Source organism: Varanus komodoensis, unplaced genomic scaffold, assembly GCF_004798865.1.
Source record: "Varanus komodoensis strain SLA01 unplaced genomic scaffold, ASM479886v1 scaffold7_1, whole genome shotgun sequence".
Classification (NCBI taxonomy): domain Eukaryota; kingdom Metazoa; phylum Chordata; class Lepidosauria; order Squamata; family Varanidae; genus Varanus; species Varanus komodoensis.
Genome location: NW_025336479.1, coordinates 11,426,694 through 11,454,049, shown reverse-complemented (window position 1 = coordinate 11,454,049; position 27,356 = coordinate 11,426,694). Strand labels below are relative to the sequence as shown.

Genomic DNA, 27,356 nt, shown 5'->3' with positions numbered 1-27,356 from the left:
ATGGAGGGCTGCCCGGGCCACAGCAGTCCCAGGCCTGCCGTGTATCAAGAGAGCCAAGTCCATCCCAGCACGAGATAACAGATTTTCTTCCCCTTCTGACTCAGAATGGAAAATCCACATTCCTTCACCTTCTGGGACTGCCACTGAAGTGGAGTTGGAATTCATCCTGGAGACCAGTCTGTCCTGTGCAGGCATTTATGGGGTGGGAAAGGGCCAGCCGCTTTGGTGGGATGCTGCTCCGTCTGGTGCTGGCCCCTTCTGCGGGCGACTTCACGCCCTCCAACCTGCAGTGAGTTCTTTTGGGGCTGGAGCTCAGCAGAGAAGAGCAGCCGTGGCAGCGGCTCCCCAGGACCTCTGCTTTTGCCCCGCCTGGCACAGGCGGCGTGGGGGCAAGTGTCAACATTCTCCATCAGGGATGTAGGCGTGTCTTTACCAGTGAAACCCCAGGAGTCATCTGGGCCAGAGCAGAATCTAGGAACAGGTCTGAAGTGAGTGGTTGAACCGAGCAGTGTGCTTGTCTCCAGAGCAAAGCCATTGGAAGAGGTGTTGAGGGTGGGGGTGTTGAGGGTGGGGGTGGAGGGGTGGGGATAGGGACAGTGTCTTCTGTCCAAATGATCCAGGTGTCTTCCAGCTTTTTAGTTGTCAGCTCAGAAACATTCGCCATGACCCCTGCTTGGCCCATCTTTCTTTCCTGACTGCAAGCAAGCATTTCCTCCCGCCTACCCACACATCTCACTACCCTGTAAAGCTGTTCCCCCCAGAAGACTGATGGGTCATTTGAGCCAAGTCCCGTTGTTTCCCTTGGCAGGCGACCTCTGTGCTGCATCATGTTCCCTCCGCCCGGCCCTCTGCTCACCCTGAGCCTGCAGCCAGCGGGGGTGCTCACTCGTTGCTCCTTTCTTCCGGAGGGCTCTCTTGTCTGATGCTGAATTAGCTAGTCAGGGCCCGCACCAGCCCACAGCAGGGGAGCACTGCCTGTGGGGAATACGTGCTGGGCAGCAACACCCAGCATAAGGATGATGGAGGTTGCAGTCCAAGATCTGGAGGACCAGTTGGGAGGGGTCCAGGGCAAAGGAGAGACTTCTTGCCGGCCCGACACACAGGAGGGTCTCAGGGTCTTCCAGATGGATGGCTCCTAGTGCTACCAACCAAAAGATCATGTTGGCAGCTTGTCCTTTCTCCATGGACATTTCTGTGGCAAGAAGGAGAGAAGGCATTGTGGGAGGGCTGCTAATGAAATATGGCAAGGAATGCTTGCAGATGAGGCTTTCATGATGCCTTTTATGTCCCCTTCCCCCCGCCCCCTCCTTGCTCATGGCATTTTATGGGGGACCAGACATCATTGTCCTCAACTCCTGACTCCTCCCATGCTTTCCCATATCACTTTGTCCATCTCCTCTTTTACCAGAGATAATCCAACAAGAAAGAACAGATAGAATAGGGACCACTCAGAGGCCTCCATCAGGAAGCAGCATTGTCTGGACTCATGGCAAAACCCTGCAAATATGGCAGGGTGGTAAAAGCCTCACAATTCAACCACTGCACCCAACACCTTTTCTGCGCTTAAGGGAGCTGCTTCACCGTTTCCGGTGGCAGGGCGGCCCCTGTGCAGGAGGATCAAGCGATGGGTCGGCAAGAAAGAGAGAGAAAAGCAAACTCACTGCTGAAGGAGCAGCTGCCAAAGAGTATGGCTCACCTGCAAAGGAGGAGTGTGGGATGCAGAGGCCTGCTGAAGAGGTGTGGACCACGAGGAGAGGAGAGGAGAGGAGAGGAGAGGAGAGGAGAGGAGAGGGCTGAGCTGAGGCACGTGACGCACACACATGCCTGGGCAGAGGGAAAAGCAATGCAGGGAGCCGGTCCTTTGGGGACGTCGTTTGGGCACCTTGCAGGAGTTAGGCCCAAGGCTCTGGAGCCTTCCCTCCATTTCTCCTGCACCCACACCCTGGAGACCTCACCTAGGAAGGGCAGACTAAACAGCCCCCCTGAAAGCCTTTTGCCTGATCAAATGCACAGGGGACCAACCAGAGTTGAACTGGCTGTGAGAATTATATTTCAAATATTGTTTTATATTATTCATGCAAAAATAATATTTGCTGCATACATAAAAGCTGTGTGCATCTGGTGTCTCTTGCACCTTTGAAGGTTGAGGGCCATGGCTTGGATTTGGACCAGTTCTGTTGCAGAGGACCCTAAAGGCACATCCCTATTTGATACAGGCAGAGCAGGGCCAGATTATAAACACTGACGGCAAGGTGATGGCACGCGGGTTCTTTTTCCGTGGGCCCGTTCATGGTTCTGGGCCTTCCCGTTTGGCTGACCCCCTGAGATCTGGACACACAGCCTGGGTGCCCCCACATCAACCTGCAGGCCACAAAGACAGGCTCCCTCTCTGGCCCACTGCAGTGTCTTGCTGTTTCTAGAACCACCATCTATGCCAATACAAGACTCATTCATGTCAGATTAGAATCAGAACTGGGAGATATTGAGAGAGAGAATGAGTGTGGAGGGGGGAGAGGGAGAGGGAGTCAGTTGTACTGAGGACCTAAATAACATGTAATGTTTCTGGGCTGCTATATATTGATGTTTATGCCTGGTTTATTAGCAAGGGGGTGGGGAATATTCTGTTGCTTATTTGGTATTATTGGTCAGATCTGAACCATTCTTCTAGGACTGTGCTCCCCAACCTCCAGTTTTCAGGATCTAAAGCTGCTTGCAGAGAAGCAGCTCTGAAGCATCCAGCACCTCGCATCAGAGGAACACTTGCCTGGAGAGAATGCAACATTTGCAAGCAAAACTGATCAGGTTTTCCCAGGCGGGGCTCAGAGAGACTCTTGGTCAACTTGTACATTTCGGCCCCGAGAAACTTGTGCTGCATGGTTGCGCTTGCCACAGCTTACAAACTTTTGTTCAGTTGGAATCTCGGCGAGATGGATTCCAACGCACCGCAGAGGTTACATAAGCAGCGGAGAAAACAGCCATCGCTGGGTGAACTGGGTGTGGGGAAAGCCGACGAGAGCTTGGAAATCCATCGTGCTGGAGCGCAGGCTTGCAGTGGGCAAGCTCGCTCTAACATTACAGTGAAGGGGAGCTTTCCTTGACAAGATGCAGCAGTCTAAAAACGCCCCCAGCTTGCTTATCAGTGTTTTCCTCCAATGCAGATAAACCAAGCAAGGTGAGTTACGCCTGCCCACGTCTTCTTCAGGGAGATTTTCTGGACTGCATGTGTGGCGAGTGCCCCAGCAAAGCAGTTCAGAGGTTACTGGGCTGAAATGACCCTGATGGAACTAGGCAGCAGAAGCAGGGCCAGCAATGATAGACGCCTGTGGCTCTCTGTACTCATTTTAGCCCTGTGGCTTATCGGTACTATAGGTTTACTGCAGTCCAGTCCCAAATTAAATTTGATTTTTTTCCCACTGAAAATACGTGGGGACTCACGCAAGCACTAGTGGAATTTGGGCTCACATGGTTCAAGTTGCAATGCATTTCCAGAAAACCGTAAGACCCAAACATGTGGCAGTGAAGCTTCTGGAATGGGTTTTTATGCATTCCTGACACATGTGTGATCTTTCTTTTTGCTCTCCCGTGTTTGTTCGTCCCCAGTGCTACTTAATGATGCTTCTGTCTTGCATAAAAGGCAATCACATGACAGGTAAATCAATCTCCCATCTTCTTCAGATACACACACACACTCACCCCCCCACACACTCCAAATCAATCAACCAACCAACTAAATGTGGTGGTTTTACATATCTGCAGCTTGTATTCATATAACTGTGCTCCATCACTGTGTTGAGAAGATACAATATATTTAAAATATGTTTTTTAAGAATAGGATGGACATGCAAAACAACATCCAAAAGTGGGGAAAAGGAGTCTGAAGATAGAATCTTTAGCATGGGATGGTCGATATAAGCAACCATTCCCAGGAAAGAGTCCCTAACTTGTAGCCATTTCCTATGACACATGAAACTCATTTGATGGGCCTCATTTAAATATGCCCTGTCTGTCTGTCTGTCTGTCTGTCTGTCTGTCTGTCTGTCTCTAACATGCACATGCATTGGCTAAAGCAGTTGCTAGGTACACATCCAACTGGCATAAAGTGTGTTGTGCATCTTTCTGCTACCCCGAAGTGAAGAATCAGGCATCAGATGGTGAGAAGAGGTGCATGCCTGCGACAGCAGATAGTGCTCCATGGGGGAAATCTGGATAGGTAGCCATGCCTTACAACAAGCACAAAGCACACCAGATCTGGCTTCACTAGCCATGGACTGTGTAACAAGCTTAAGTATAGGCAGGGTATTTAGATATTCTTTTAAAGAGTTGGCTTTCTTTCCTTGCTATGCTTGGATCTGGAGGCAATATATTTTGCTCTTCCTCTTTGGGGACCTGCTTGGAACATTATTTTTATTGGTTTTGGAGTCTGACTATCTGTGACTGACACTTTGCCTGTGGGACTCTCTGTTGAAGATGGCAAATGCAGATGGAGTTGGGAGATTCCGATTCTCCTTTCTCCTTGCTTCCCCCCAAAAGCTGCTTCAAAGGGTCAAGAGAGCCCATATTTATATCCTGCCTTTCTTACAGCTTGAATCCACGGCTGGCTGCATGTGCTCTCCCAGGAGGTCTCTCATCCAGGTACTTCCCAGTCCCAAACCTGCTTAACTTTAAGCAAGGCTGTTGCATCATATGCCCATGTAACAGCACGGGAGATGCTGCTGTGGGTTGCATGTGGAAGGGGGAATGGGCAAAGGTGCTCTCCCCTTCCTCCAGCGAGAGCCTCTGCTAGATTTCAGGCTTTTGGTTTTGTACAGTCTTTTACCTACAGCTTATTTTGGGTTGTACCCAATGTTAGGCCTACTTAACATAGACCCATTCAATGGATGGGATTTAAATCAGGCTTGACTAACCCCATTCATGCCAGTGTTTCTGCTCTAAGTAGGTTTAACACTGGGCACAGCCTTCTCTCAATGACCTTTATTACAACCGCATGGCAAATATTATCACTGTAACAGGTGAAATCTAGAGGGAGAAGGTTTAGGTAGCCCAGCCTTTTCTAAGCTGGTATCATCCAGCTGTTTTGAGCATTCCCTCCCGTTGCTCAGCAATGCAGAGTTGCGTTCCAAAACATCTGGAGGGCACACATGGAAGAAACCTGCCACTTTGCTGAAGGCTACCTTGAACAGGAGAACTGAATTGGGGGTGCTGCTGTGCCTCACTGCTGCACATACTATGCACCTGTGAAACAGGGAAAGGTACGGCGCGTGGCCTGCAGACCTCTTTAACAGGGGTACTTTGGGGTGTGCTGATACTTGCATGTCATCCAAGGCCTTTGCCTCAGTCTGTATATACGCAGAGTCCTCCAGCTTCTGTGTTCCCTCTTCTCAGCTGGCCCCAGGATGGCTTCGGCTCACCTGTCGTTTGGGGGAAAACGCAGCCACAGGTTTCAGACTTCCAAACTGGTCTCCACAAAAGATTGTTACAGCTCCTGGGAAACCAGTATAACTGTGGCACATATATTTATCCAAGTGCTACACTGCGTATAAAATCAGGGTTTAAAAAAAAATCAGCAGTACATTCTGAAAGAATTTATGCCTGGGAGAGCCTTTTTGACATCTCTGCAAACCTCTTAATTACCGCATCATCGATCCTCCTTTTCTTCTGTAGGTCTATCTGCAAACAAGTTTTTGCTGAACCAAACTCAGCTTGCCTTAGCGGAGCCTCATGTCATCCTACTTCCCACCATGAACCTCTTTCCTGCTCAGCTTCCTCTCCGCCTGATGGAGTAAATAAGCCGCAGGAATTGCATCATGTCTGTATTCTGTACAGCACTGAACGCCCTTGCTGCTCTGCAGATATGAAGAGGTGGAGAACTGCCTTCACTCAGGAAACAACTTTACTCAACTGATCCTGAGACTTGGTATTTTGGTTCTATTCAGCCATCTAGTCTATTCATACTGAGCTCAATCTGAGCTAGGCAAATCTTTCCGAACAGTGGAATGTACAAATACCCCAGTGAGGGCAGGTGCTCCAGACTGGCCTTGTGGCAGGAGGGCCCTTGCTACAAGCCCAGGGCAATGAAAATGAGGTATAAAGGAGAACATAGGGCTGCATGGGTGGCTGCCTTTTGCTGTCGTGTAGAGGAAGGCATTTCTGAAAGCTCCGCTTTTAATGCAGGAGTGGCAAAAATAGATACTTATGCAGATTCCTTCTTCCATACAACCATGATGGGCAGGAACTCTGTCTGCGTTAGCCTCCGATCACCCTAAGAAACGTATTGTGCATAATTTCATGGACTATATTATACAAGGTTGTGTCTTTGGGTGCCAACGCTCCTCTGCTCTTCCAGATGAGCAGTTGCATTTGATAAAAATGGAAAGCTGCATGTTTATTATCTTACACAAACAATCAAGATGTGCATTTGCCATCTTGCAAATGGAAAAAATAACAATAATAAAAATGCTGGTTGATATTTCTCATCAGATTCATCAGTGTGTTAATGTGGCCACAGCCATTTGTGGCAAGCATCTCCCTGATGGACCACATTCCGTTATTGAAATCATGTGTTATTAGGGCCGGTCTGAAGTCAAGGCTACAAGAGGTTTTGGCCAGTGTTGCAAATTGCCTGCGTAATGAAAAGGAATGGCTTAATTCAGCAATATGTAGAAAATTCCAAGGGTGTCAGCTGTACATGAGCAGCTAATGTGAGCATGTGGAGTGGGGGTGGTGTGAGGGTCAGTATTATGGCCGAGGTCCTTCAGAGCAGCACAGGATGCTCAGGCAGAGGTAGAGGCCCACCCAGGCTGTAAATGGAAAACTCTTTCATATTTGGGTTGTGTAAGAAGAACCTGACTCTGAATGGACAGTAGTATCCCAGTAGATGATTGCAACTCATAACTTGCTGATAGTGCATTCCTGCAGATGTCCAGAAATAAGCCCTCATGAGTTCCATGTGATTTTCTCCCAGGTAAGCATGTACACGAGAGTAACCTGAATTCCTATGAAGACTGATGTGATGCTTCAACTCCATCTTAATGGCAGTGGCTCTAAGTTGTAAACTTCTTTGGTGGAAAAATAAACACACCCAGTTAAGAAACACTTAACACTTCCTATCCATCAAAAGGAGTTACAACAGCACTTGATTTTTGTCCCAGCTCTGGTCTGACAGCAACCATGGTGAAGTGTCTTCGTCTGGTCAGTTTAAATTTAAATTTCTGTGGGAGATTCCTGGGCATCTGTGTACATGCTACCTTGAGTTCCATTGTGGAAATAAGATGGGTGGTAAATGTAGCAAATATATTTATTTCCATGGAACTCATGGAAATAAATATATTTGCTACATTTGGCGTAAGCAGGGTTTCCAAGAAACCCCTACATGCAGGTTCTGTCCAGACCAGACCTTCAGACCTGGAATTCAGTAAGTTCTGCATAACCTGAATGGCCTACTGGTGTTCATCAAAGGTCATTGTGCAAACTCGTGGTCAAGTGCACGATCAGAGCCTCTACCCAGGAATCACACGGATTTAAATCAGTGAGAAGGAGCATGGCCTTTGTTCCAAGCAGGGGGCTGCCCCAGGGCAGATCATGTGCTCCATGTAGGTAATTTACTATTCAGGTTGCTTGCTCTTTTCTGCTCTGAGGAGAAGGTGGCCCCACCTAGTGGTCAGTGTCTCTGGCAGTCGACAGTTTGCTCTTTATGCCGCATCTTAGCACATGGCAAGGGCTACTTAAGTGATGGTAATGTATCCGAAAGGAACCAGCTGGAGGAAAGCTGTGTGGGGCCTTGGCCGGTTGACATGAGCACCCCAAACCCTGCACCACACAACTTTCCCCACTCACTCTGGCTATAACTGATGACTAACTGGTCATCTGAGTTCAAACTGTGCAGAGTTTACATTTTTGCACTTCAGTGTGGATTTTTCTGAAATCAATGTGTGGTGCGGTATAAAGTAATGTAATCATGGTTTACAAGAAAATGTTTAAATATTCATGTTGCACAGCACACAGCTGAAGTTAGGCTTCCAGTCCCAAACAGCTCATCCTGTGTCCAAGCAGATGTTCATGTTGGTTTTCCCAAGAGCGCTTGGACTCAAGCTGCTTTGATGGCTCATGCTCTGCGCAGGTGCTATGTGGAAAGTGACCTGATTCATCAAGAACACTGTGTGCTTTTATACACAGACAAGTTTTTCTAGTTCGTTGCGGATAATATTTATTAGGTAAGGACATCAGGGGAACAGGTGTTATATCAGTCCTCTGAATGACAGGAAGGCTGCCTGCCACAGCCTCTGTGTTTAAGGGAGGAGCGTGGCACCTCCTAACAGATTACCTGCTATGAAGGACATCTCCGTTACGTTCCAATTTCCTCTTTGATTGATTGCAAAAGTCGCAACTACCCATATCTTTTCACAGCACCAATATCCTTCCCAATCCACAAAGATCAGTTTGGTGCACCTAAGGCGGGATGATCCTGAGTATGACAATGTAGGGCCAATCCTTTTTTGCAAGTGGCTTCAACTAGCATTGGTTGCTGACTTTCGGTGATTGTGAGGTAGGCACATTGTGTTGATCCTTACGAGTGCGGACCCATTGCCTATGGGTATAACAGAGAGCAGGAAGGCACTAGGAGTGGGGAAGGGGGCTTATTTAGTAGAATGGGGGGATATTCAAGGGCTGATGGGCCATTAATCAGAGTTGATTGGGGAGGCTGCTGCACTGCCGGCAGGAAGCCTGCTACAGACCGGCTGCCTAGCACAACTGGACTGGAGAAACTGATCAGAAGGCTGGATAAGGCATCCTATCAGTCCTCACAACTAGCTGAATTATTATGTGCTGGATGTGGTGGGCAGGCAAGTTATCCAAATGGGAGGTCTTTTCCTTACACACTAGGAATGTGCAGCATGACTCAGTTTTCAGGCAGTATCCAGCCAAAGTCTTCCAGCTACAACTGCCAGGAAGCTGCTGCTGCTGCTATGGCTCCATTTATACCCTGCCTTCCCAGGAACCCAATACATGGTCCACCTCACTACCCTATTAAGTACATTAGCTTGAGAATAAGTGACTGGCCCAAAGTCACCCAGTGAGCTTCAGGGTCAGATCTCCAGCATCCCAGTGCAAGCCTCCAACCACTTCTGCACACTTGCTGTCTGACAAAACGTACAAATGGGACAATAGAGTTGCTGACAAAAAAGCAATTTCCCTTCTTCCTCCCCTGGCAAGCCCATAATGCTTGCTAGTGCTCTCTGCATGCCTATACAGAAGCGTTACCTGTCCCATACCAGGCCACCAGCTGCTACCTCAGACTGCTTCAAAAAGGCATATTCAGGGGCTGTTACCATGACAGCTAACCAGGACAGCAGCAGGAACACATACCCTCGGGTTCGGGGGACACACCAGAGTGCTGGTCCCCTCTCTGTCTTGCCAGATCATGCTTCCCCAACCTGGCACCCTCCAGATGTGCTGGACTGCAACTCTCAGCATTCTCAGTCAGGACAGCCAATGGTTCCAGGTTGGGAGAGGCTGTGTTAGGACTTCCAGAAGCTTTCACATGGCCACAGCTGTAAGCAAGCCCCTGGAATACATTTTTCTGTATTCTGATGGAGCAGAAGTCTCGTGTTCTTAAAAAGCCTTCTATCCTATACCCTGGATGTATAGACTTAAGCACGTATGAGGAGTTATGTTGATCAGACTACACAGGGGCCAACCAGTTGTCCACAGCAAAATCGTAAGTGTATGAATGCAAAAGCCCACCCATGATCAGCAGTACATAGTATCTCTGGCACTGGAGGACACCTACAACCAATCAGAACTGGTGGCCATTGAGAACCTTCTTCTCCATCAATTTATCCACTCCCCCTTTAAATCTGTCCAAATTGGTAGCCATCACTGCATCTTATGGAAGTGAGTTCCATAATTTCACTATGTGTTGTGCGAAGTGTATCCTTTTCTCTGACCTGAATTTCCTACCTATCAGCTTCATGGGATGACTCTCTTAAGTTCTAGTATTATGGGAAAAGGAGAAAAATGCCTCCCTCACCACTTTCTCCAGACCATGCATAATTTTGTACATCTTTCTTCTATCTCCTCTTACTTGCCCTTTTTCTAAGTTAAACAATCCAAGATGTTTTAACTTTTCCTCATACAGAAGCTGCTCCAACCCCGCAATTATTTTAGTTGCTCTTTCCTGCACTCTTTCCAAATCTACAATAGTTTTTTTTAGGCAGGATGAGTATGATTTTGGAAGTGTTATTATCCATTTCTGTCATTATGCCTTACATGGAGCTTGTTACATGGAGCTTGTTACACGGGGTCAACATTTTCATTGAGCTGTTCACCACAACCCCAAAATTTCTTTCCTGGCCAATCACTGCTCTGATCCCATTATCTTATACTTAGACATTGGGATATTTTTTCCCCATATGCATTGTTTTACATTTGCCTATATTGAACTGGATTTGCCATTTTGACACCTGTTCTCTCAGTCTGGAGAGATCCTTTTGGAGCCTATCACAGTTCCTTTTGCACTTAATGATCCTAAACAGATTGGTGTCATCAGCAAACTTGGCCGCTCCACTGCTCACTCCTAGTTCCAGTTCTTTATGAATGAGTTGAAAAGCGTTGGTCACAATACAGATCCCTCTAGTTGTTGCATCCCTCTATTGCAGTGATTCCTAAACTGGGTGGTACTCCCCCCCCCCCCCAGGATGGTGAAAAGATCCAGGGGGGGGTAACTGGTTGTTTGTTTACAATTTGCTGTAGGGCAGCCTTCCCCAACCTGGTGGCTTTCAGAGGCATTTGGACCACAACTCCCAGAATTCCCACCCAGCAGGGACATGGTCTGAGTATTCTGGATTTTGCAGTCCAAACATGTCTGGAAGGCACAGGGTTGGGAAAGGCTGAAGTAGAGCATAAGACCTCATAGAAAGAAATAGGCGTTGGGGTGCTATGGTTGTTGCCCAAGAAGAAAGGGGGCAGCAGCCCAAAACAGTTTGGGGCTCACAGCTCTATTAGGAGAATTTATTATTTATCCCTCCTCACTGCCTTCTGTTCTTCAACCAGTTATTCATCCATAACAAGAGCTTTCTAAAAATCTGGTGTTACACTGAATTTTTTTCAGTCCTCTGGTATAGAGGATGATCTTAGGAACATACTTTCCTTGGCAGAGCAATTTCATCTTTGAGTTCCTTAAGAACTTTAAGGTGAATACCGTCTGAGCCCATGGATTTATTAACTTTCAATCTGCCAAATTGGCTGAGGTCATCTTTCATCACTGTTACTAGGTCTTCTCTTCCTTCCCATTCCCAGTTCAAAGACTTAGCACACCCTATTATAGCAATCCAGCAGGTGTGCTCATTTAGCATTTACAAACTCATCGCTGTGGTCCCTGCAGAATAGCATATCTGGTAAGTCATTCCCACCTAATTCTTTCCACCAGCATCCTGCCATCACATCCAGGCTGGATGCTTATCTTCTCCAGTCATGCAGGGTACATTCAGCACAGGCCATGCCCCTCTCCCACCCCACCCCCCGCAACATCTGCGAACTGGCACGCTGATGGATTGCCTCCTGCATCCCATGTAAGGGAATGGGATATTGCAGTACTAGAGCTGCGTCCAGAAAATAACTCTTAATCCGATGTCCAACAAATATAGCCCACAATAAACCAGAAGTGGGGGAACTTTGATATTTGTATATATTTACTTTCAGTGTCTAAGGCAATAGTCATGATTTTGTGTTCGGAAGCAGAATTAAAGGCTTGTTTTAATATGGTCCTGGTAACAGCGGGGTTAGCAGAAGGCATCTCTATCGGCCTTCTCCAACCTGCTACCCTACAGGTGTTTTGGAGTACAACTGCCATCAGCCTCAGTGAGCATGATCAAGAATCAGGGATGATGGGAGATGCAGCCATGAAACAGCAGGAGACACCGAAGCTGATCTACATAATGTTCTTGCCAGTGTTCAGCACTATCCAATAAGGCGGCCCCGTGACAGTTGCCAAGAGCCTGCTTTTGCTGAAGGCCATCCTGTTGCAACCAGGCGGCAGGCTATGTCTCTTGCACCGCCATTCTCAAGGCCCTGCGAGCGGCTGCTGATTTCCCATGAAGTAGCTGCTGCATGCAAAGACCTCTTCCCTGTCCTTGCAAGCCGCCTAGGCCAAGTCTTTTTGGCCCAGGTGTCTTCTCATCTTACCGAAAAGGGAGAGCTGTGAAGCGTGTGAGGAAACAGCAAGGGAGACAAAACTTTCTATGCAAAGAGGTACCAAGACTACTTTTGCAGACATGCAAGAAACCCTTGCTTAACACTTAATTACAAATGCCTCCGGCAAGAGGGAAACACCTTCTAGGGGCACCCTCATCTCACAGGAAGAAGCAGCTGTTTAATCTTAAATTGGAGACCCACCCTCCTGCAGGAGACACACTATTATGTCTTTCATTTTGCTTTTTTAAACAATTCTAGGAGCTAGGAACAGCTCCAAGTCCAGCCACTGGACAGTGTATAAAGCAAAGACAGCGCCGTATGTCATGCTGGCTTTAGAGCAAGCATCCTTCCAAATGTTTTCCTGTATTATGCGAATAGCTCAAAAGCAAAGACTCTCACGAGGTCAACCACACTAAAGGACAGGCAAGTAAGTCTGCTTCCAGGTTTGGGGAGCGTTCCTGGGCTCTTGGAACTGTCATTTACATAACTTGAGCTCTCCCACACTTCCTGCACCACACTGCTTTCATGATGCATGGAAAAATAGTTTAGGTGGTGGTCTGCTGAATCTCAGTTTAGAGCTGAAGTCGGGCTAATTGCGTCGTGCATCCTGATAAGGGACAAACGAGTTGGCTTCTTTCCCCTCATTGTTTGTGCCTTGCCTCCCAAGGGGGGAAATCACTCAGCTTCCCAGCCCCAATTCCAACTGGCAAGACGGTGTGTTTGTTCCTGCTGGTTGCTTCTTAGGGACGCAGCCGTCATGGTCCTAACCTGTGTTCCCACCTGCATGTGACACAGGAAGGGTCCATTGCCTTCATGATCCCCACACGGCATGGGCTTCTACAGTGGCTGGAGTAGAGGGGCTTGCAGACAAGACTGCCGGTCAAGCTCTGTTCGAAGCATGGCTGTGCTTCCCAAAGGGCAGTCTTTGAAGCCTCTCGGATATGTTTCTAATGAGAGGAACTGGGAGAGGATCCGTGCGAATGCTGGAAAGGACAGAAGGGGAAGCCGTGCAATACTTCACGATCCAGCTCCGCAGTAGTTGTAGAATCCCAGAGCACCAATAAACATGACATTGTTGGCTCTGCACCCTGCAGCATCTGGTTCAGCTTCATGTGGGGAGAGCACGCAGCAGCAGGGAACTCTGGACTGCTCCACACAAGGAGACGGGGAGGTATTCGTGCCAAGGACACACGCCACAGGAGGAACTGCAGAGTCCCTGTGGCCCTCCCCTCTCATGGCTACTTCAGGCACGCCCTCAGCCAGGGTGCACACACACATTCTGAGGCCGGGGCATATGGGGATTACCTCTAGCAGGACCCACAGCAGGCCAGGAACTTGGGAGCTGCAGCCGCATTGCTTATGGATTGCTCTGGGACCATTTCTTCTACCACACAGGACCTGGAATACAGATGCCCCGACCTTCCTGGGAGGTGTGCAGCTCACAACCCAAGCCTGCTGGGCCACTCCCTCCTCTTCCTTGGCGGCAACCAAGGAACTGTACACTGACGTCCCCATTCTGATCTCACCATTCTCCTTTCTCTGCAGATACGGTTCTGTTTGTGCCACAGGAGAAAGGGAAGCTGAAACCATGGCCAGCTGGAGTTCCCCCAACAATGCACCCAAAGCACACACACACACACACACACAATTTAGTAGTGTCAATATATTTTATCTTAAAGATGCTTTACATGTAGAATACAAAAATATGCCCAGGCAGGATAGGGGGCCTGGTCTACTCAAATGGCTTCCCGTGGCAGGACACAGGAAAGCCGCGAGGCTTGGTAGAAGCCTCGCCTCGCCTGAGCTTGAGGTGTGGGGCACGAAGGGCAGCAAGGCCCCACATCCTACCTGGGATGAGTGTTTTAGGGGTACAGTAGGTAAAACTGGGGCTTCGAGGTGTACTTGAGGGAGACCCTCTTGGCTCCTGGGGAAACTGGACTGTGCCCAAACTACAGTACTGGGATGCAGCGCAGGGCAGAGGCCCAGCAGGGGGGAGTGTGTGCCAGAAAGAGACAGAGTGAGACTATAAATAATTTAACAGAGGGAGCTATACAGACATTACCTGGGCCACCCTGGGAGGTAGGTCAGTATGACAAAGTGGGCGGTTAGTCGAGACAGACCAGGAGGTGCCCAATCCCAGACGGCAAGGGAGTCCTGCTGCTGCCGCCGCTCTTGGAGGTGGCTTCCAACTGCACGCGAGAAGCGCTTTGAGCAGAGGAGCGCCCTAGAACCCACCAGTAAGGGCAGCTTCTCTCCAGCAGCTGTGGGGGAAGCACCACTGGCATGGCGGGCTCAGCACTCACACCGTGTGACCCGCAGGTGGGGCGGCCTTCGCAGTACTCAAACCGCAGGAGTCGCCAAGGGCGAGCAGCCCAGCTGCAGAGCTGTGGGACAGCAAGGAGGGGAGCAGAAACCACACCTCGCTCCAGGGCAGTAACAGGGTGCGAGAGCATAAAGAGGGCGCGACAAAGCCACCCGCGTTCACGGGCGGGGAGCACAGCCGAGGTTCCGAGTGCCGTCTTCAGCCAAAGTTGCCATCGACGGCTACTAGTTGTGCTTATGGGGGCTACTAGCCAGAGGACAAGTGGGAGCTGTGATCAGGCTGGATCCATGCCCCAGTGACTGACAACAGAGCATGGGGAAGAAGGAATTGCAATCACAGGCACTGGCAGTTACGGGACGGGACCGGTGGCTCCAGTTAGCTGGACGCTCTGGGGCAGAGCTGCTGCCTATCTGTGCAAAGAAGGGGGGGCATCTCTAGGTAAGAGGGAGAGTTGCTTACACCCCCCCCCCCAGCTTGTTTACACTGTGGTTTGCATGTTGCCAAGGGCCAGAAGGGTCTACAGGGCACCTGCCAAGTCTTACCGAAAGCTACAAAGGTCAAAGGGACACAAAGCAAGTGAAACACACCCAAAGGAACGTGTGCGTGTGTGCATTCAGGACGCGGAGAGACACACACACGGCTGTGGCTCTGCTACAGAACCAGGCCCACTGCAAGGGGAGGAACTTGCCCATCTCTCTCTCGTACCAACCAGACTGGAGGTGCACCAGCAGGGGGTGCTCAGGTTCTTAGGGCGCAGCGTCCTCAGGCAGGAGCTTCTGCTGCGCTTTTGCATATGCCTCCGCCTCCCCCAGCCGCCACAGGGATCTAGCAGGGCCTCCAAAATTACACTAAGGCCACCCCGCCCCATCTATCGCCTACACAGTGCTGTGCGATTCCCCAGGATTGCTGCCACTGGGAAACCAAGAGCCATGTATCCCCCCCCCCCCCCAGTTTAATTGGGGATCTAGTTATGCTCCCCTTCGTGCAAGGGGAGACTCTCAAATCAGCAAGGAGCATCTGCACCTCCCCAGGAAGAGCCTGCCGTGTGACCCACGTGCCGGCCCCTAGAAAGCCTGGACCCCCGGCTGGCGGCACTCAGGACCGAGGGAGTCCCTGTGCTGAGAGAGGTGGGAAGCAGCTGCAGCAGTAGAGCTTCTGGCCCTCATTCACATTACGCGCCAATCACTGACAAAGGGAACTTATTGCTCTAGGACTTCTCCAGCCCCACGGAGAAGAGATGGGTGGCCCAGCATCAGGGGGAGAACACTGGGTGTGCCAGGCTTGCCCACCAGTGGGCTGCCCTATGGTCCTGCCCGCAGGCTCCGGCAGAACACAGAGTCCTAGTAGCGCCCAACCTTGGCATCACCAATGGCTCCCCAAACATCGAAGATGAACTCGTCAGGGAAGGCGAAGTCACCCAGCTGTTCATCCAGTGCCTCAGCAAATTCATCCGGATTCCGCTTGTCTTTGTCCAGCTCCACCATGATAGCAGCTATATAGGGAGAAAAAAGTCAGAGATGAGCACCTCTTCCACCCCCAAACAGCTCAAATGCTCATGCAAAAGCCTGGCGGCATTTGCTCCTGTTCCTAAGACAAAACCCAGGAGTTTGAGGTAAGGTGTACAGATTAAATGGAGACGGAAGCATCCACATGGATGCCGCTGTTAGATCATCCACATTCTCTCAAGGCTGTTGGTTAGTACAAACTTAAAAAGCAATGGAGGTGGCATCTCACCTAGTTCTGTGTCACGGATACCCATATAACTCTCCAGAAGATCATCAACCTTCTCAATAGCCTTTTGCTCAAATGCAGATGGCTGTCAAGTGGAAGAAAACAACACTTGTTAGAGAGGCTGCAGCAGTGGTCCCTTCCCATTCTAGTCCCTGAAAAAACTATCCGAATGGCTTGGCTGCAACAAGCAACAGACCAGGCTCAGGTGCTAATGTAAGGAAAAGTGGCAGCAATGTGCTGAGGACTTTTGGTAGGGATGGTGGAACATCCAGGGCTGGATCTCATGGGATTAAGACAGGCTCTTCCTCTTCAGAAACAACGTGAAGGGGACAAAGAAGAACTTCACCCAGATGCCCACAAAGATATGCCAGGTGTACTAGACAGTAATGGTCTAATGGTGGTTGCCACCAGTCCTCTCCCTCTGCTTCTTTAGGGTGTGTGAGAGCCTGGAGGGAAGGCAGAGCATGGTGAAGGTGAGAGTCAGCGGAGCGGAAGAGATGCTCCAACACCACAGCACAGGTGAGACACTCAAGAGGGGGGGTGTGTGGACGGGCACACCTCTCCCTCGAGGACCAGGGACGTGGATTTGTGGACACCTGCTCTAACCCACTCTTGGAAGGAAATGAGGCCCCAGTGCCTTCACACAGATGCTCATCTGTCCAACAGACATTGCTGGGCTTGCTAAGCACAGACCTGTTCCTCCACGGTGGCTGGTCCGTTGGCCCGAAGCCGCAGAGTGCCCCTTCCTGTGCCAAGCTGAGCGCTTCCACTGTGTTTGCCTCCTGCACATCTCTGGCTGATCATATCTGGAACAAAGCCAACACCAGCTGAGTGTACCCATTGGTGGCCCTGGCCTAAAAACAAGCCCAGCAGGGCCAAGTTTCACCTCTACGTGCAGCTGTACAAGGGAGGCCCTCCTGCAGTGGCTCTCTGCCGCTCCTGGCCTGCTGTGAGTGGCTCTCCGGCCTTTGACAAGTTGCCGCTCGCTGCGTCAAGGGGGTCTGCAGCAGCATGCCAGAAGCAGCGAGGCAGTGGCATGCACAGATACATGCCTTGGACTTGGAGCCGAACACAACAAGCTTTTCCCTCAGGATCACCATGAACCCATGTGGTCGTGGGTTTCGGTCCCCCAGGTATAAAGACAGAGTAACCTCATCTGAGTCCCAAACCCAGACAAGTAGCAATCTATGTAGTGCTATCAACTACTTGTCAGATTCACACGTGAAAAGCCCTTAATACCAATAGTCTGGAGAGGCCAGTTAATCCCAAAGGAGAATTGGAAAGAATCACATGTCAAAATGCAAGTGCATGCACCGGACATCAGTGGGACTGGGGAAAACATTCAGGGTAAGATGCATGGGATGACATGTACCCACCAAAGGGAAAAGCGCAGAGGGGGGTGTAAGAGAAACTGTACAGGCCACAGAAGGAACAGGGCGGTATTTCCACAGAGGGATGGGAAGAAGGCTGGAAGGTGATTGGACAGTACTGGCAGGGAGACTTCTGGGATTTAGGGAAGATATTTATCGAACGTTTCTATCTAGTCTAGGACTTTGAATTTCCCAAAACAACCACCACCAGCTTTTTTCTCAAAACAAATCAGGCCCATTTCCTTCTCCCATCAGAAATAAAAACAAAAAGTTACGCTCTTCCTAGCAGTGGCTCCCATGTCTACCGTGATCTTATTTCACAGCCTTTCCCAGTACTGTTCCCAGAAAGGACCTTCTTTACTCTAAAAATCAGACTATATCAATAGTGCCAATGTCTACGTGCCTGGTGGAACACTTTCAGTCTCTTCTTAAGAACTAGTAACAGTTATTAAAAGGAGGGGACAGGAGATCTGGTACTTAATGAGATTCCCTTTGCTAATCAGAGCAAAAGGGAGACCCATGTCCTGCTAAGGGGTTAACGCTTCTGCAGCATGGAATTCCCAGAAGTGGGGAGGGGAGGAGAGGAGAGCCCGGCTTGGCACAGCAGGACTGCAGGCACCAGGCATTCTTCCCATAGGCAAGAATAGAAAGAACAATTTCAGAAAAATCAGCTGAATCAATACCAAGGAAGTTAAAGTACAAGAACAGAAGCAGGGAAGATGAGAAGCATCTGACCCCAGCAAGGTTCCAGTTTCACTATGGAACAACTTTTAAAAAAAAATTTCCTACAAAGGGCTCAAGGCAGCTTACATCTCCTCCTCCATCTTATCCCCACAACAACAACCCTGTGAGGTAGGCTGGGCTCACAGTCTGTGACTGGCCCAAAGTCACCCAGTTGGCTCCATGGCTGAGTGGGGACTAGAACCCGGATCGTCTGAGTCCCAGTCCCACGCTCTTAACCACTACGCCACACTGGCTCTCCAACTTGGCTAACCAAAGGAAGCATGACCAAGAAATGTGAGAGAGCTCTACTGGATAAGGCTGATAAGGGGCACTTTGTGAGTTATAAAGCAGCAGCCGGGGTTTGCACAAGAGAATAGTTCTTCCTACCTTGCTTCCAGGTATCACTGCACATTTCCCCTATGGGGAGGTGTGCATGCAACCAAACCAGATACAGGATTTCCTTTTCACTTAGAAAACACTTAGAAGCATGGAAAGGAAAAATGCAAGATCTCTCAGTCCTCCCACAGACACGCGAAACAGCAAACAAGCAAACTTGCTGAGGCTCTTGGAATTCTACTGTGAAGTTCATTGCAGCTCCTCTCCAAATCAGATTGTTAGCTTTCTTTTTTCACCCTCAAATTAGTGTGTATTTGCATATACATTTTCTCCAATTTATTTATCAGTTGTGCATATTTTTGAAAAGGTCTTCTACTGATTAAAATGTATTTGTGCATTTTCCAACTATATGCACTTTGAACGCTTTGTTGCTGTTCTGTAAACTGAATTGTGAACTTGGAAATGTATGGACTTTGAGCAGTTTGTGTTTGGATCCACATTCAGTTTCAGGAGGTGAGAACTGGGTAAATTTTGGTCAAATATAAACTGATTTGTCAAACCTTCCCACCCAACTGCATTATTTGGACAGTCTACTGCTCTTGGGCTTGGCCCCCAGATGAGAAGCAACTTGAGCAGAACTCCCTGGGACCAACCCATTGGGGAAAATTGTTGGTTCAAATCGAGGAAGGGCATTTCTTTGTTGCTTTAGATAAGTTTATTTTTTATTTCTGTCAAGATCAGTCAAGAGCTTCCACTTGAACTCTTCAAACTGAGAAAGCTGGCTCTGTTTACTTCCCTAAATCTCACACAGAGTAGGGAAACACGCAGCCACAATGTCCTCATCCCCTTGTTTCGACCCAGGTTTTCATTAGCTGTATGCCTCTGTGGCCATTATTGGTTTGTGGTGGTTCCGCCAGTGCCTGAGAGGGGCCTGCCTTGCGCATGCTGCTCTCTGACCAGGGCATTTCGCTGACTCAGCATGCTTTGCAGCATGGAAGCTGCTGGCTTGCTGCTGATTTGGATGTTTCCGTTGCTGCTTGTAAAACTGGTGTTCTCACTTGCTGGCAGTCTGTAGTCTTTTTCTAAGCCAGTAAGATTAGCCCTAGCAATCTTGCTGCTTAAATGTGGTAACAGGAAAGGATGCCCTTTTTGCATCGCTTACACTGACAGAGGATAAAACTCTTTTAATAGTCATTTTAGTTTCAGATGCTCTGAAATTTTGCTCATAGAATATTGTGAGAATTGAAGTAGACCATGGGTCCTCAAACTACGGCCCGCGGGACTGATCCGGCCCGGCATGCCCATTCATCCGGCCTGTGCTGCCCCCCACCCCCACGTGGGTGAGAGGTGGTGGCTTCCTCACTCAGAGATGGTTTTGGACTCATTGAGAGATCTCCCAGTGAGTTCAAAACCATCTCCGAGCGAGCAAGCCGCCGCCGCCTGCCTCGCACACGCGCTCACCGCTGCCTTGCAGCAAGGGCTGGAGGCCCTTGCTCGCTTGGAGATGGTTTTGGATTCGCTGGGAGATCTCCGAGCAAGCAAGCCACCGCCACGCTCGCCCGACGCCACCTTGCGCATGCCCGACAACGCCTCATCGGCCTGCATGCCCAGGCCCACCCCCCCCACCAGCCTGCGAGTGTAGTCCCTGCCTTTCAACTGGCCCCCTATCAAAAAAGTTTGAGGAACCCTGAAGTAGACAAACAGAATATGGAAGGAGTGTTACTGTGTTTCACAGAGTCTTCTATTAACGATGGATACCAGAATTTGCTTCCATGGAATAGGTGGGTAGCAACATTACATTACTGATAAAACACCTCATGTGGTTTTTAAGTAGAGCATAATTACTAACAATTACATATTGAAATTGGTAGTTTCAACATATCTCTAGGCCAGAATCACTGATTGCTTTTTCTTTTGTTGCTGCCTTATATTAGAAGCCACCTGCAATTGATACAGCAACTTGTTCAAACAGAGCACACCCCTACCTCACAATTCAAGCCTTTTAAAGGTTGTGTTGGTACAAGATCTGGACACAGATGGATTAAGAGCTTAAATGCCCAAAAACCGAGAATGTAGATGGATTTTCCTCAGAACATATTTTGCAGTTATGCCGTGGTTTGAAAAGGGATCATGCAAACTTACCCTTGATGCAGCCAATTAGAATCTTCAATGGAGCAAAGAGAATGTATAATCCCATTTTGGCCTTCTTGAGGCATTTCCACTAGGGGCTGTTATAGGGAACTTAAGATATGCTCCATCTTCAATCTACTAGAAGAATCTTTCTTAGGGAACCTTTCCTCTTTTATGTATCTGCTCAGATTCATAGGTCATCTTCAAAGATTCTTCTCCAGATGTCCTACTGAAGGAAGTGTGCCTACAGGAGCAAGAGTGCCTTATCAGCTGTGGCACCCCATTTAGGGAATGTCCTCCCTAGGGAGGCTCAGCTGGAATCAACTTTGTCATCTTTTTGGTGTTAAGCACAACCTTCTTTCAAAGAGCCAGGCTTTGGTTAGCCTACATACAGCAGTGAGTCCTTTGGAAGAGATGCATCTGGAGTATAGGCAAGCGAACACCAAGCTTAGAGATGAAGAAGTGGAGTTTGATTTTCAAGTCACTTTGAAGGGGTGGGAGAACATTTGAAAATTGTTTTTACAAGGACTGGTAATCCTATGAGGCATAATGACCGGTAACAGTCCAATTGAGAATATTCAGTTCGTACAGTTCATTCCACTCAGCAAGTATTCCTCTGGGTTATTGAGAGTTATTTATTTCGCCTTTCACTTCACCTCCGTAGCATTCGCTTGCGAGCTCCTTTGATGTCAGCAGAGCAGCTGTTCTTCCTTAATTGTACATCTATTAGAATATTTGATGGCTTGTTCTTCAAGAACAAAACCAGTTTCTGGCAAATTGCTGCCATTCAGAACTATTTTGTGGAGGACGGTACACAGCTTAATGCAGATGATAAACACAAATCCTTCTGTAAAGACTTAAGATAGAGATATATTTCATTTTTGGAGGCTGGAGAGCAAATCCTTCTGTACAGATTGCTGTTAAGGCCTTCTACTAGAGACAGCCAGTTTTAAAAGATGTATAAACAGTTACATTCAGAGCTTTGTTTGGTGAACAGATTGGTCTCCTAACTTCTTGCCCTAGCAATGCTGAAGCAGTGGTAGGCAATGTATATTCTTCCAGATGTCGTTGGGTTGCAATTCCCGTCAGGCCTACTCACCACAACCAATGACACAGGATGATGGGCATTTGGAGGGCTACAGATTCCCTCTCTCTGTGCCAAGGAGAAGGGTAGCAGCTCCCAAATTGCAATTTTCTTTACTAACATATGTACCAAAAGGCCTTGGAAAATAGTCCTTACCCATCATAGCTTCCTCAGATGGAATGCTCTTATGCTACTTATCAGCTCAGTTTCTCTTGCTGATTGAGTTGGGAGTTCTCTGAGAAGAACATTGTTTGGAAAATGCTTATGGGAGAAGACCATGGAGCTAGACGCCAAGATAGAGAAGACGATGGATAGCAGCAGCATGAAGACAGAGGTACTTTCAAGGTAGTATATGAAAGGGTGAAGGGCAAACGAGCAAATAGTGCAGCATTAGCTCTCAAATCAGCATTTGGTCTCAGTCCCTCAGCAGCAGCATGGTGCTCAGGAATAAAGAAACTGCTCTTGAGGCATTTTTCTGTATATTTAATGAAATACACTGTTCAGTTGAATGAGCTCAAATATCCCCATAGATTTTCTGGCCTAAGAGGCTAGTAAGGCTTCACTTTTGTTCAAATAATGACTGTAAAATAAATTATATCATAAGATAAGTGTGTGATAACTCATGGGGAACTTTGAGAACAGAATTAAACAAATAAGTGCTGATGGTTTAAAAATCCTCTTTCCCCTGACTAAAACAAACAAACATCAAGCACGATGTAATCTGCTGGAGGTAGCCCCTAGTGTGTGGTCTTGGGAAAAAAACTGGCAGGTTAAAGCATTCATTGGGATTGGAAGAACACATTATTCTAGGAATGTAGCTGGGATGAGGCGTAATGACTTTGTCATGATGTTTCCAGAACTGTTTTGTTTGCTAGCTTATGAAGCAGATGCATGCATTATACCAATTACACACTTCTAGGTAAACATATTCAGAAAGTGTCAGGCAGACATCCAAGGAGGTTTCACAAATGTAATGAGAGATACATTAATGTTCCTGACAGGGTGTGTGTTTTAACTGGAGGGTTTTCTCCAGGGGGTATTTCAAGCCATGAAACGCCAGCAGGCAGATGTATGTTTCCCTTTCGTCATCTCCACTGACTTTGGCTCATTATGGACATCAGGAAGCACCCCACTGTTCAGTAGGTCTCAAAACAGGAAGAACTGAACCCGTACTATATACATGAGCACCATGGCTGAGGCTGAAATAAAAGCATTTTTCATATGTCTGCACAGAGCAATAAGCAGACTGTGAGAAGTAAAATGCACTATCCTGTTCCTGACCAGAGAAGAAGTTAGGCTACTCTACTATCAGCCGCTGTATTTGTCATATCACATAATTCTGGGGCAGGCTTTGCAAAAAAAGTAGGGGAGGGGGCCTTGCAAAAACCCTACAGGTCACATAATGGCTCTCCAGTCAACAGGGATAAAAGAGCTTGGTGGCCCAACATGGACCACAAGCTGAGTTTGCAAAGCCCAGTCATTCCAGCAGACTGACTGCGGGGAGAAAGTGTTCTGCTCACAGCTTCCTGGCACCATCTCCAGCTGCCTGGTTCCCTGCCCCTGCAAGATGCACATTCCCAGAAAGTTTCCAGGATTCCCTTATCCTCCAAGTACAAGTAAGCGTAGTATAGGTTGCGGCTCTTCCAGGTTTAAGAATAGATCCTGGATGTGGTCCTGGGAGTCCGTTTGTCCCTAGACACGGTGATGGGTTAGGCTCACACATATGGTACCCTAGTGATCCATGAAACAGGTAAGACCCATCAAGGGGAGTCTCCCAACGCCAGGCCAACCCTCAAAACCAACCCACTGTCTACAGGGAAGGACAGGATGCAAGCATAGCAAGAGGAGCCTCTCTGTCTCTTGCCTCATTGCCTTCTGTATCACAGCAGATGCAAATGAGAGCTGTAGTCTGCCAACAGCCCCACAAGTTTCAAATGGGGACATGGAAGAAGTTTTGCTCTGCTGTAACCACCCCTGCTCTGCATACCATTTTAAATGTGTGCCCTTGGTCAGAGAGATTCAGGAGGACAGAACACATCCTAGGCAGAGGATTTTCACAGACAACTGTTTTTTAGTAATGCCTGTGGAACCATTTCTAATGTGCACATAAGATGGCAGGGACCCTTACCCAGGTTTAATTCAATTGCTTTATGCAGCCAGCATCGCACAGCTACACACGGACCCTAAATGAGCCTCCACAGTGCCTTAGCCTCTGCTGATTGGTCTCTATGGCAGGGTTAGAAATGCACAGACAGAAGCAGTACAAATAAAATGGCGGGTTGTTCGATCTGCTTTGGCAGGAACGTGTGTTTGGCCAGAAGCTAGGTATAGTGCCCCAGACGTTTCTGGCTCTGCTTCTTGTTAGGTTTCCTGTCTGTGCCCTTAATTACACAGTGGGGACATTTCATGGCATGCAGCATCCTAACTGGGCAACAAGCCTTATAGTATTCTTGGCTGGCCCCGCATCCAGCTCGCAGCAACTTCTATCTCCTTTACTACCTTCAGCTTACCGAAGAACAACAAACACCAATGAAAGAGCTAATTTGAAGGAAGAAGTGAGGAACAGAGAAATCCACAGGCACATCAATGCAGACCACGCATTAATCCTCCAACTAAAGGTCTATGAATAGGAACAAGAAAGAGGAGTGCTGAGTAGGGCTACAGCTAGGGCAGAAAGAACTGTGGCAGGAGAGAATGAACAGTTTCAACAGCAAGACTGAGACTGTGCATCCTACAGTCCAATTCAGTTCACTCAGGAACAATCCTAGCACTGTCTCTCCATCAGTATTACAGCAAGGGAAGTAAAGTCATTGTAATTGTTAACAGTATTTGCTTATTTTATCTGGCCAGGGCAACTTATTTTATATTGTTATTTATTTTATATTGTTATTTTTATATTGTTATTTTTGTATTTTATTTCATGTTGTGAGCCGCCCCGAGGCTTCGGCGAATGGGGCGGCATAGAAATGTTTTAATAAATAAATAAATAAATAAAGTGGCTTGGTCTTAACCCACGAGACCAGCTAGCAATACAAAGAATAAGAGGACATGCTACTCCAGCAGCCCATAGTGGAGGCCTTCTTCTAAAAGGCCTGCAGCTCCTGCAGGAGCAGCTCCAGGATATTTTTATACTGTTCCCGCCCAAGGCTCAGCGGCTAAACAAAACAGTATCTGAAAGAGATACTTACGTATAAGAGTGGAACCTGGCAGTAACAAGACATAAAATTGGTTTACATTATGCATGAAAAGAATACGTGTGGATTTCTGGGAAGGAGAGCCCCACCGCAGGAGGAGCGCATGAGGACTGTATGGCCTGGTCACAACTCACATATATATGGGAGAAGACAAGCCACTGGCCCTTTATATCGCTGGACTCCAGTGGCCAGAGGCATGCAGCTTTAAATTTGCCCCTGGCTAATTTCATACTTGCCTGATTCTCACTCTGTGGGAATCCTTTTGTTTTCCATCACAATGGTAATCAGCAGACAGTACTGCTTTTGCTTGTAACATACCCAAATGTTTAAAAAGACAGATTCCAGAGGTATTGGAGAGAAAGTTACAAAGATGTCAGAAAATGGCATTCTATTGCAACCTATCATTATAATATTAAGCTGTCTTAGTAACAGGGTAGAAACTGGTCCAGATTTTGCTTTGTGCTTGTTATCCACACAAAATACATCTGAACAGGAACTCTTGAGAACCATTCATATTCAGATGCCATCCCTCTACCAACTATATACCAAACTTGCTAATTTCCATCTGTATAGTTAACAACTTGTCTCTATTTGTCCCTTTTTAGAATAAAAACAGACACATCACAATTCGGGATCATAAGACAAAGACAAATCAGTAGGTCCCAAAATTGTTTTCTAGGAAAGCAAGGCATTTGTGAAACCACAAATTCCATTCTGTAGCCTAGGTCTCCTGATTTTGGAATGTCTGCCTGGCTCAAAAAGTTAGCAGGAAATGTTATATCAATATTGCCAATTTTCAAGGCCCAAGGAGTCATCCAGCATTTTGAAAAGATGGGTGCAATCACAAAACTGGAGGCAGGATGTACTCACAGAAGCATCAGAGGTGTACTCTTATTTGTGTACATGTATTGCACAAATTTAATGAATAAATGAATAAAGTACTGGCCATTATGTGCTACTCACCCTGATTTCACTCTCCCTCTGACTGGATTTACAAGACATGGCAACCCATCATGGGGAACTAGCCATTACAGGTTGTTGTGTTATGTGACTCTGGACCATCTCCCACAAAGTGGCTTGCTTCTGGTCAACAAGCCATGCTGAAATGCACTGCTCATTCTAGGGGTTGTTAGACCCACAAAGTGTGGCACGTTGCCCAGGCATGGGAGATTGAACTCACTCTGTTTGAGGGATATGGTGAACGTACTGTTCATCCAGAGCAGTGAAAACCTCTTGCTGCTCTTGCTGAGCTCACCCAAGCCACTGCCCAAGTACATCTCTCATGTACTCTCTCATGGTTTTTGCTGCAATTGTGATTCCCCTCCCTATGCATTTTAGGGATCGCTTTTTGTGATCTCCAAACTGACAACCCCTCCAAAGCCCAAGACGCAAACTGCAGAAGGCAAAACCAGTTCAGAATTTATGTTTTCTTAAAAATTGTGCCAGAAATATTTGCAAATGTTTTCCATAATTGTTTAGTATTATTATTAGTTTGGTCAGTAGTTTGGAATTGTATAACTGTGCAACTGCCAAAAATGTGATGCATTACTTGGTCAATAGTCTGGTAAGTGCCTGCTCTCAAAGCAGGCTCCATCCACGGACACTGGCGGAGTCAAAGCCAGGTTTCAAACAGTTTGATTTACTTTCACTTGAAGCTGTCAAGTGAAAACAAGGCTGCAAGATCTTTGCCTGAGAATGGGGGCAGTGAGATTTCACAGCTGTGTATATATCTTTGTCAAAAACCGTTTTCCCACTTTCCTGAGCACCTACAGTCTTAGGAGAGTATGGAAAAATTGTCAGTCTTAGGAGAGTATGGAAAAATGCAAATAATGGAGCAATTTCTCCATCTTCAGAACAACCTCCCTGCTGTGGCCTGCTTGGCACCAAGCCTGCCAGCTTTTGGTGCCAGGTCAAGGCAGCCCCTTTAAGTGGAGGGTTTTATTTACTTGGTTACCTGGGGCGGTTATCCAGGTCATCCTTCTCCTCTGCAGGGTCTTTTTTACTGTATGCATTTAGCTATTTGAAATTATTTTAAAATTAATTTCAAAGTTTTGTTTTTATCGTATTTGTGCTATATGTTATTGTTTTGTTTTATGCACTGTTGTAAACTGCCCAGAGGGCTTTGACTATGAGGTTGCATAGATGTGGAAATAATATTAATAATAATAATTTGCATGTGGAAAGTGAGAACCTCCCCCACCCCCTTGCTGAAATCTGACTGGGAGAGAGGTGGTGAGGTCCACATTCTCATCAATGGTTCTTTGGCAGAGGGCTTT

The 27,356-nt window shown here is 47.7% G+C and overlaps 1 protein-coding gene across 2 annotated transcripts in view; it reads right to left on the bottom strand.

Moving 5' to 3' along the window:
* Nucleotides 1–13,837: 13,837 nt before the first annotated feature.
* GIPC1 (GIPC PDZ domain containing family member 1) overlaps nt 13,838–27,356 on the bottom strand; it is a 34,687-nt gene continuing 21,168 nt past the window's right edge. For both annotated transcript variants that reach the window (XM_044453859.1, XM_044453860.1), the window contains 3 exons: nt 16,937–17,049; nt 16,247–16,328; nt 13,838–16,004 (listed from right to left, as the gene is read on the bottom strand). In XM_044453859.1, coding sequence (XP_044309794.1) covers nt 15,853–16,004; nt 16,247–16,328; nt 16,937–17,049 — 347 coding nt within the window. In that variant the 3' untranslated portion in view covers nt 13,838–15,852. The remainder of the gene's footprint in view (nt 16,005–16,246; nt 16,329–16,936; nt 17,050–27,356) is intronic.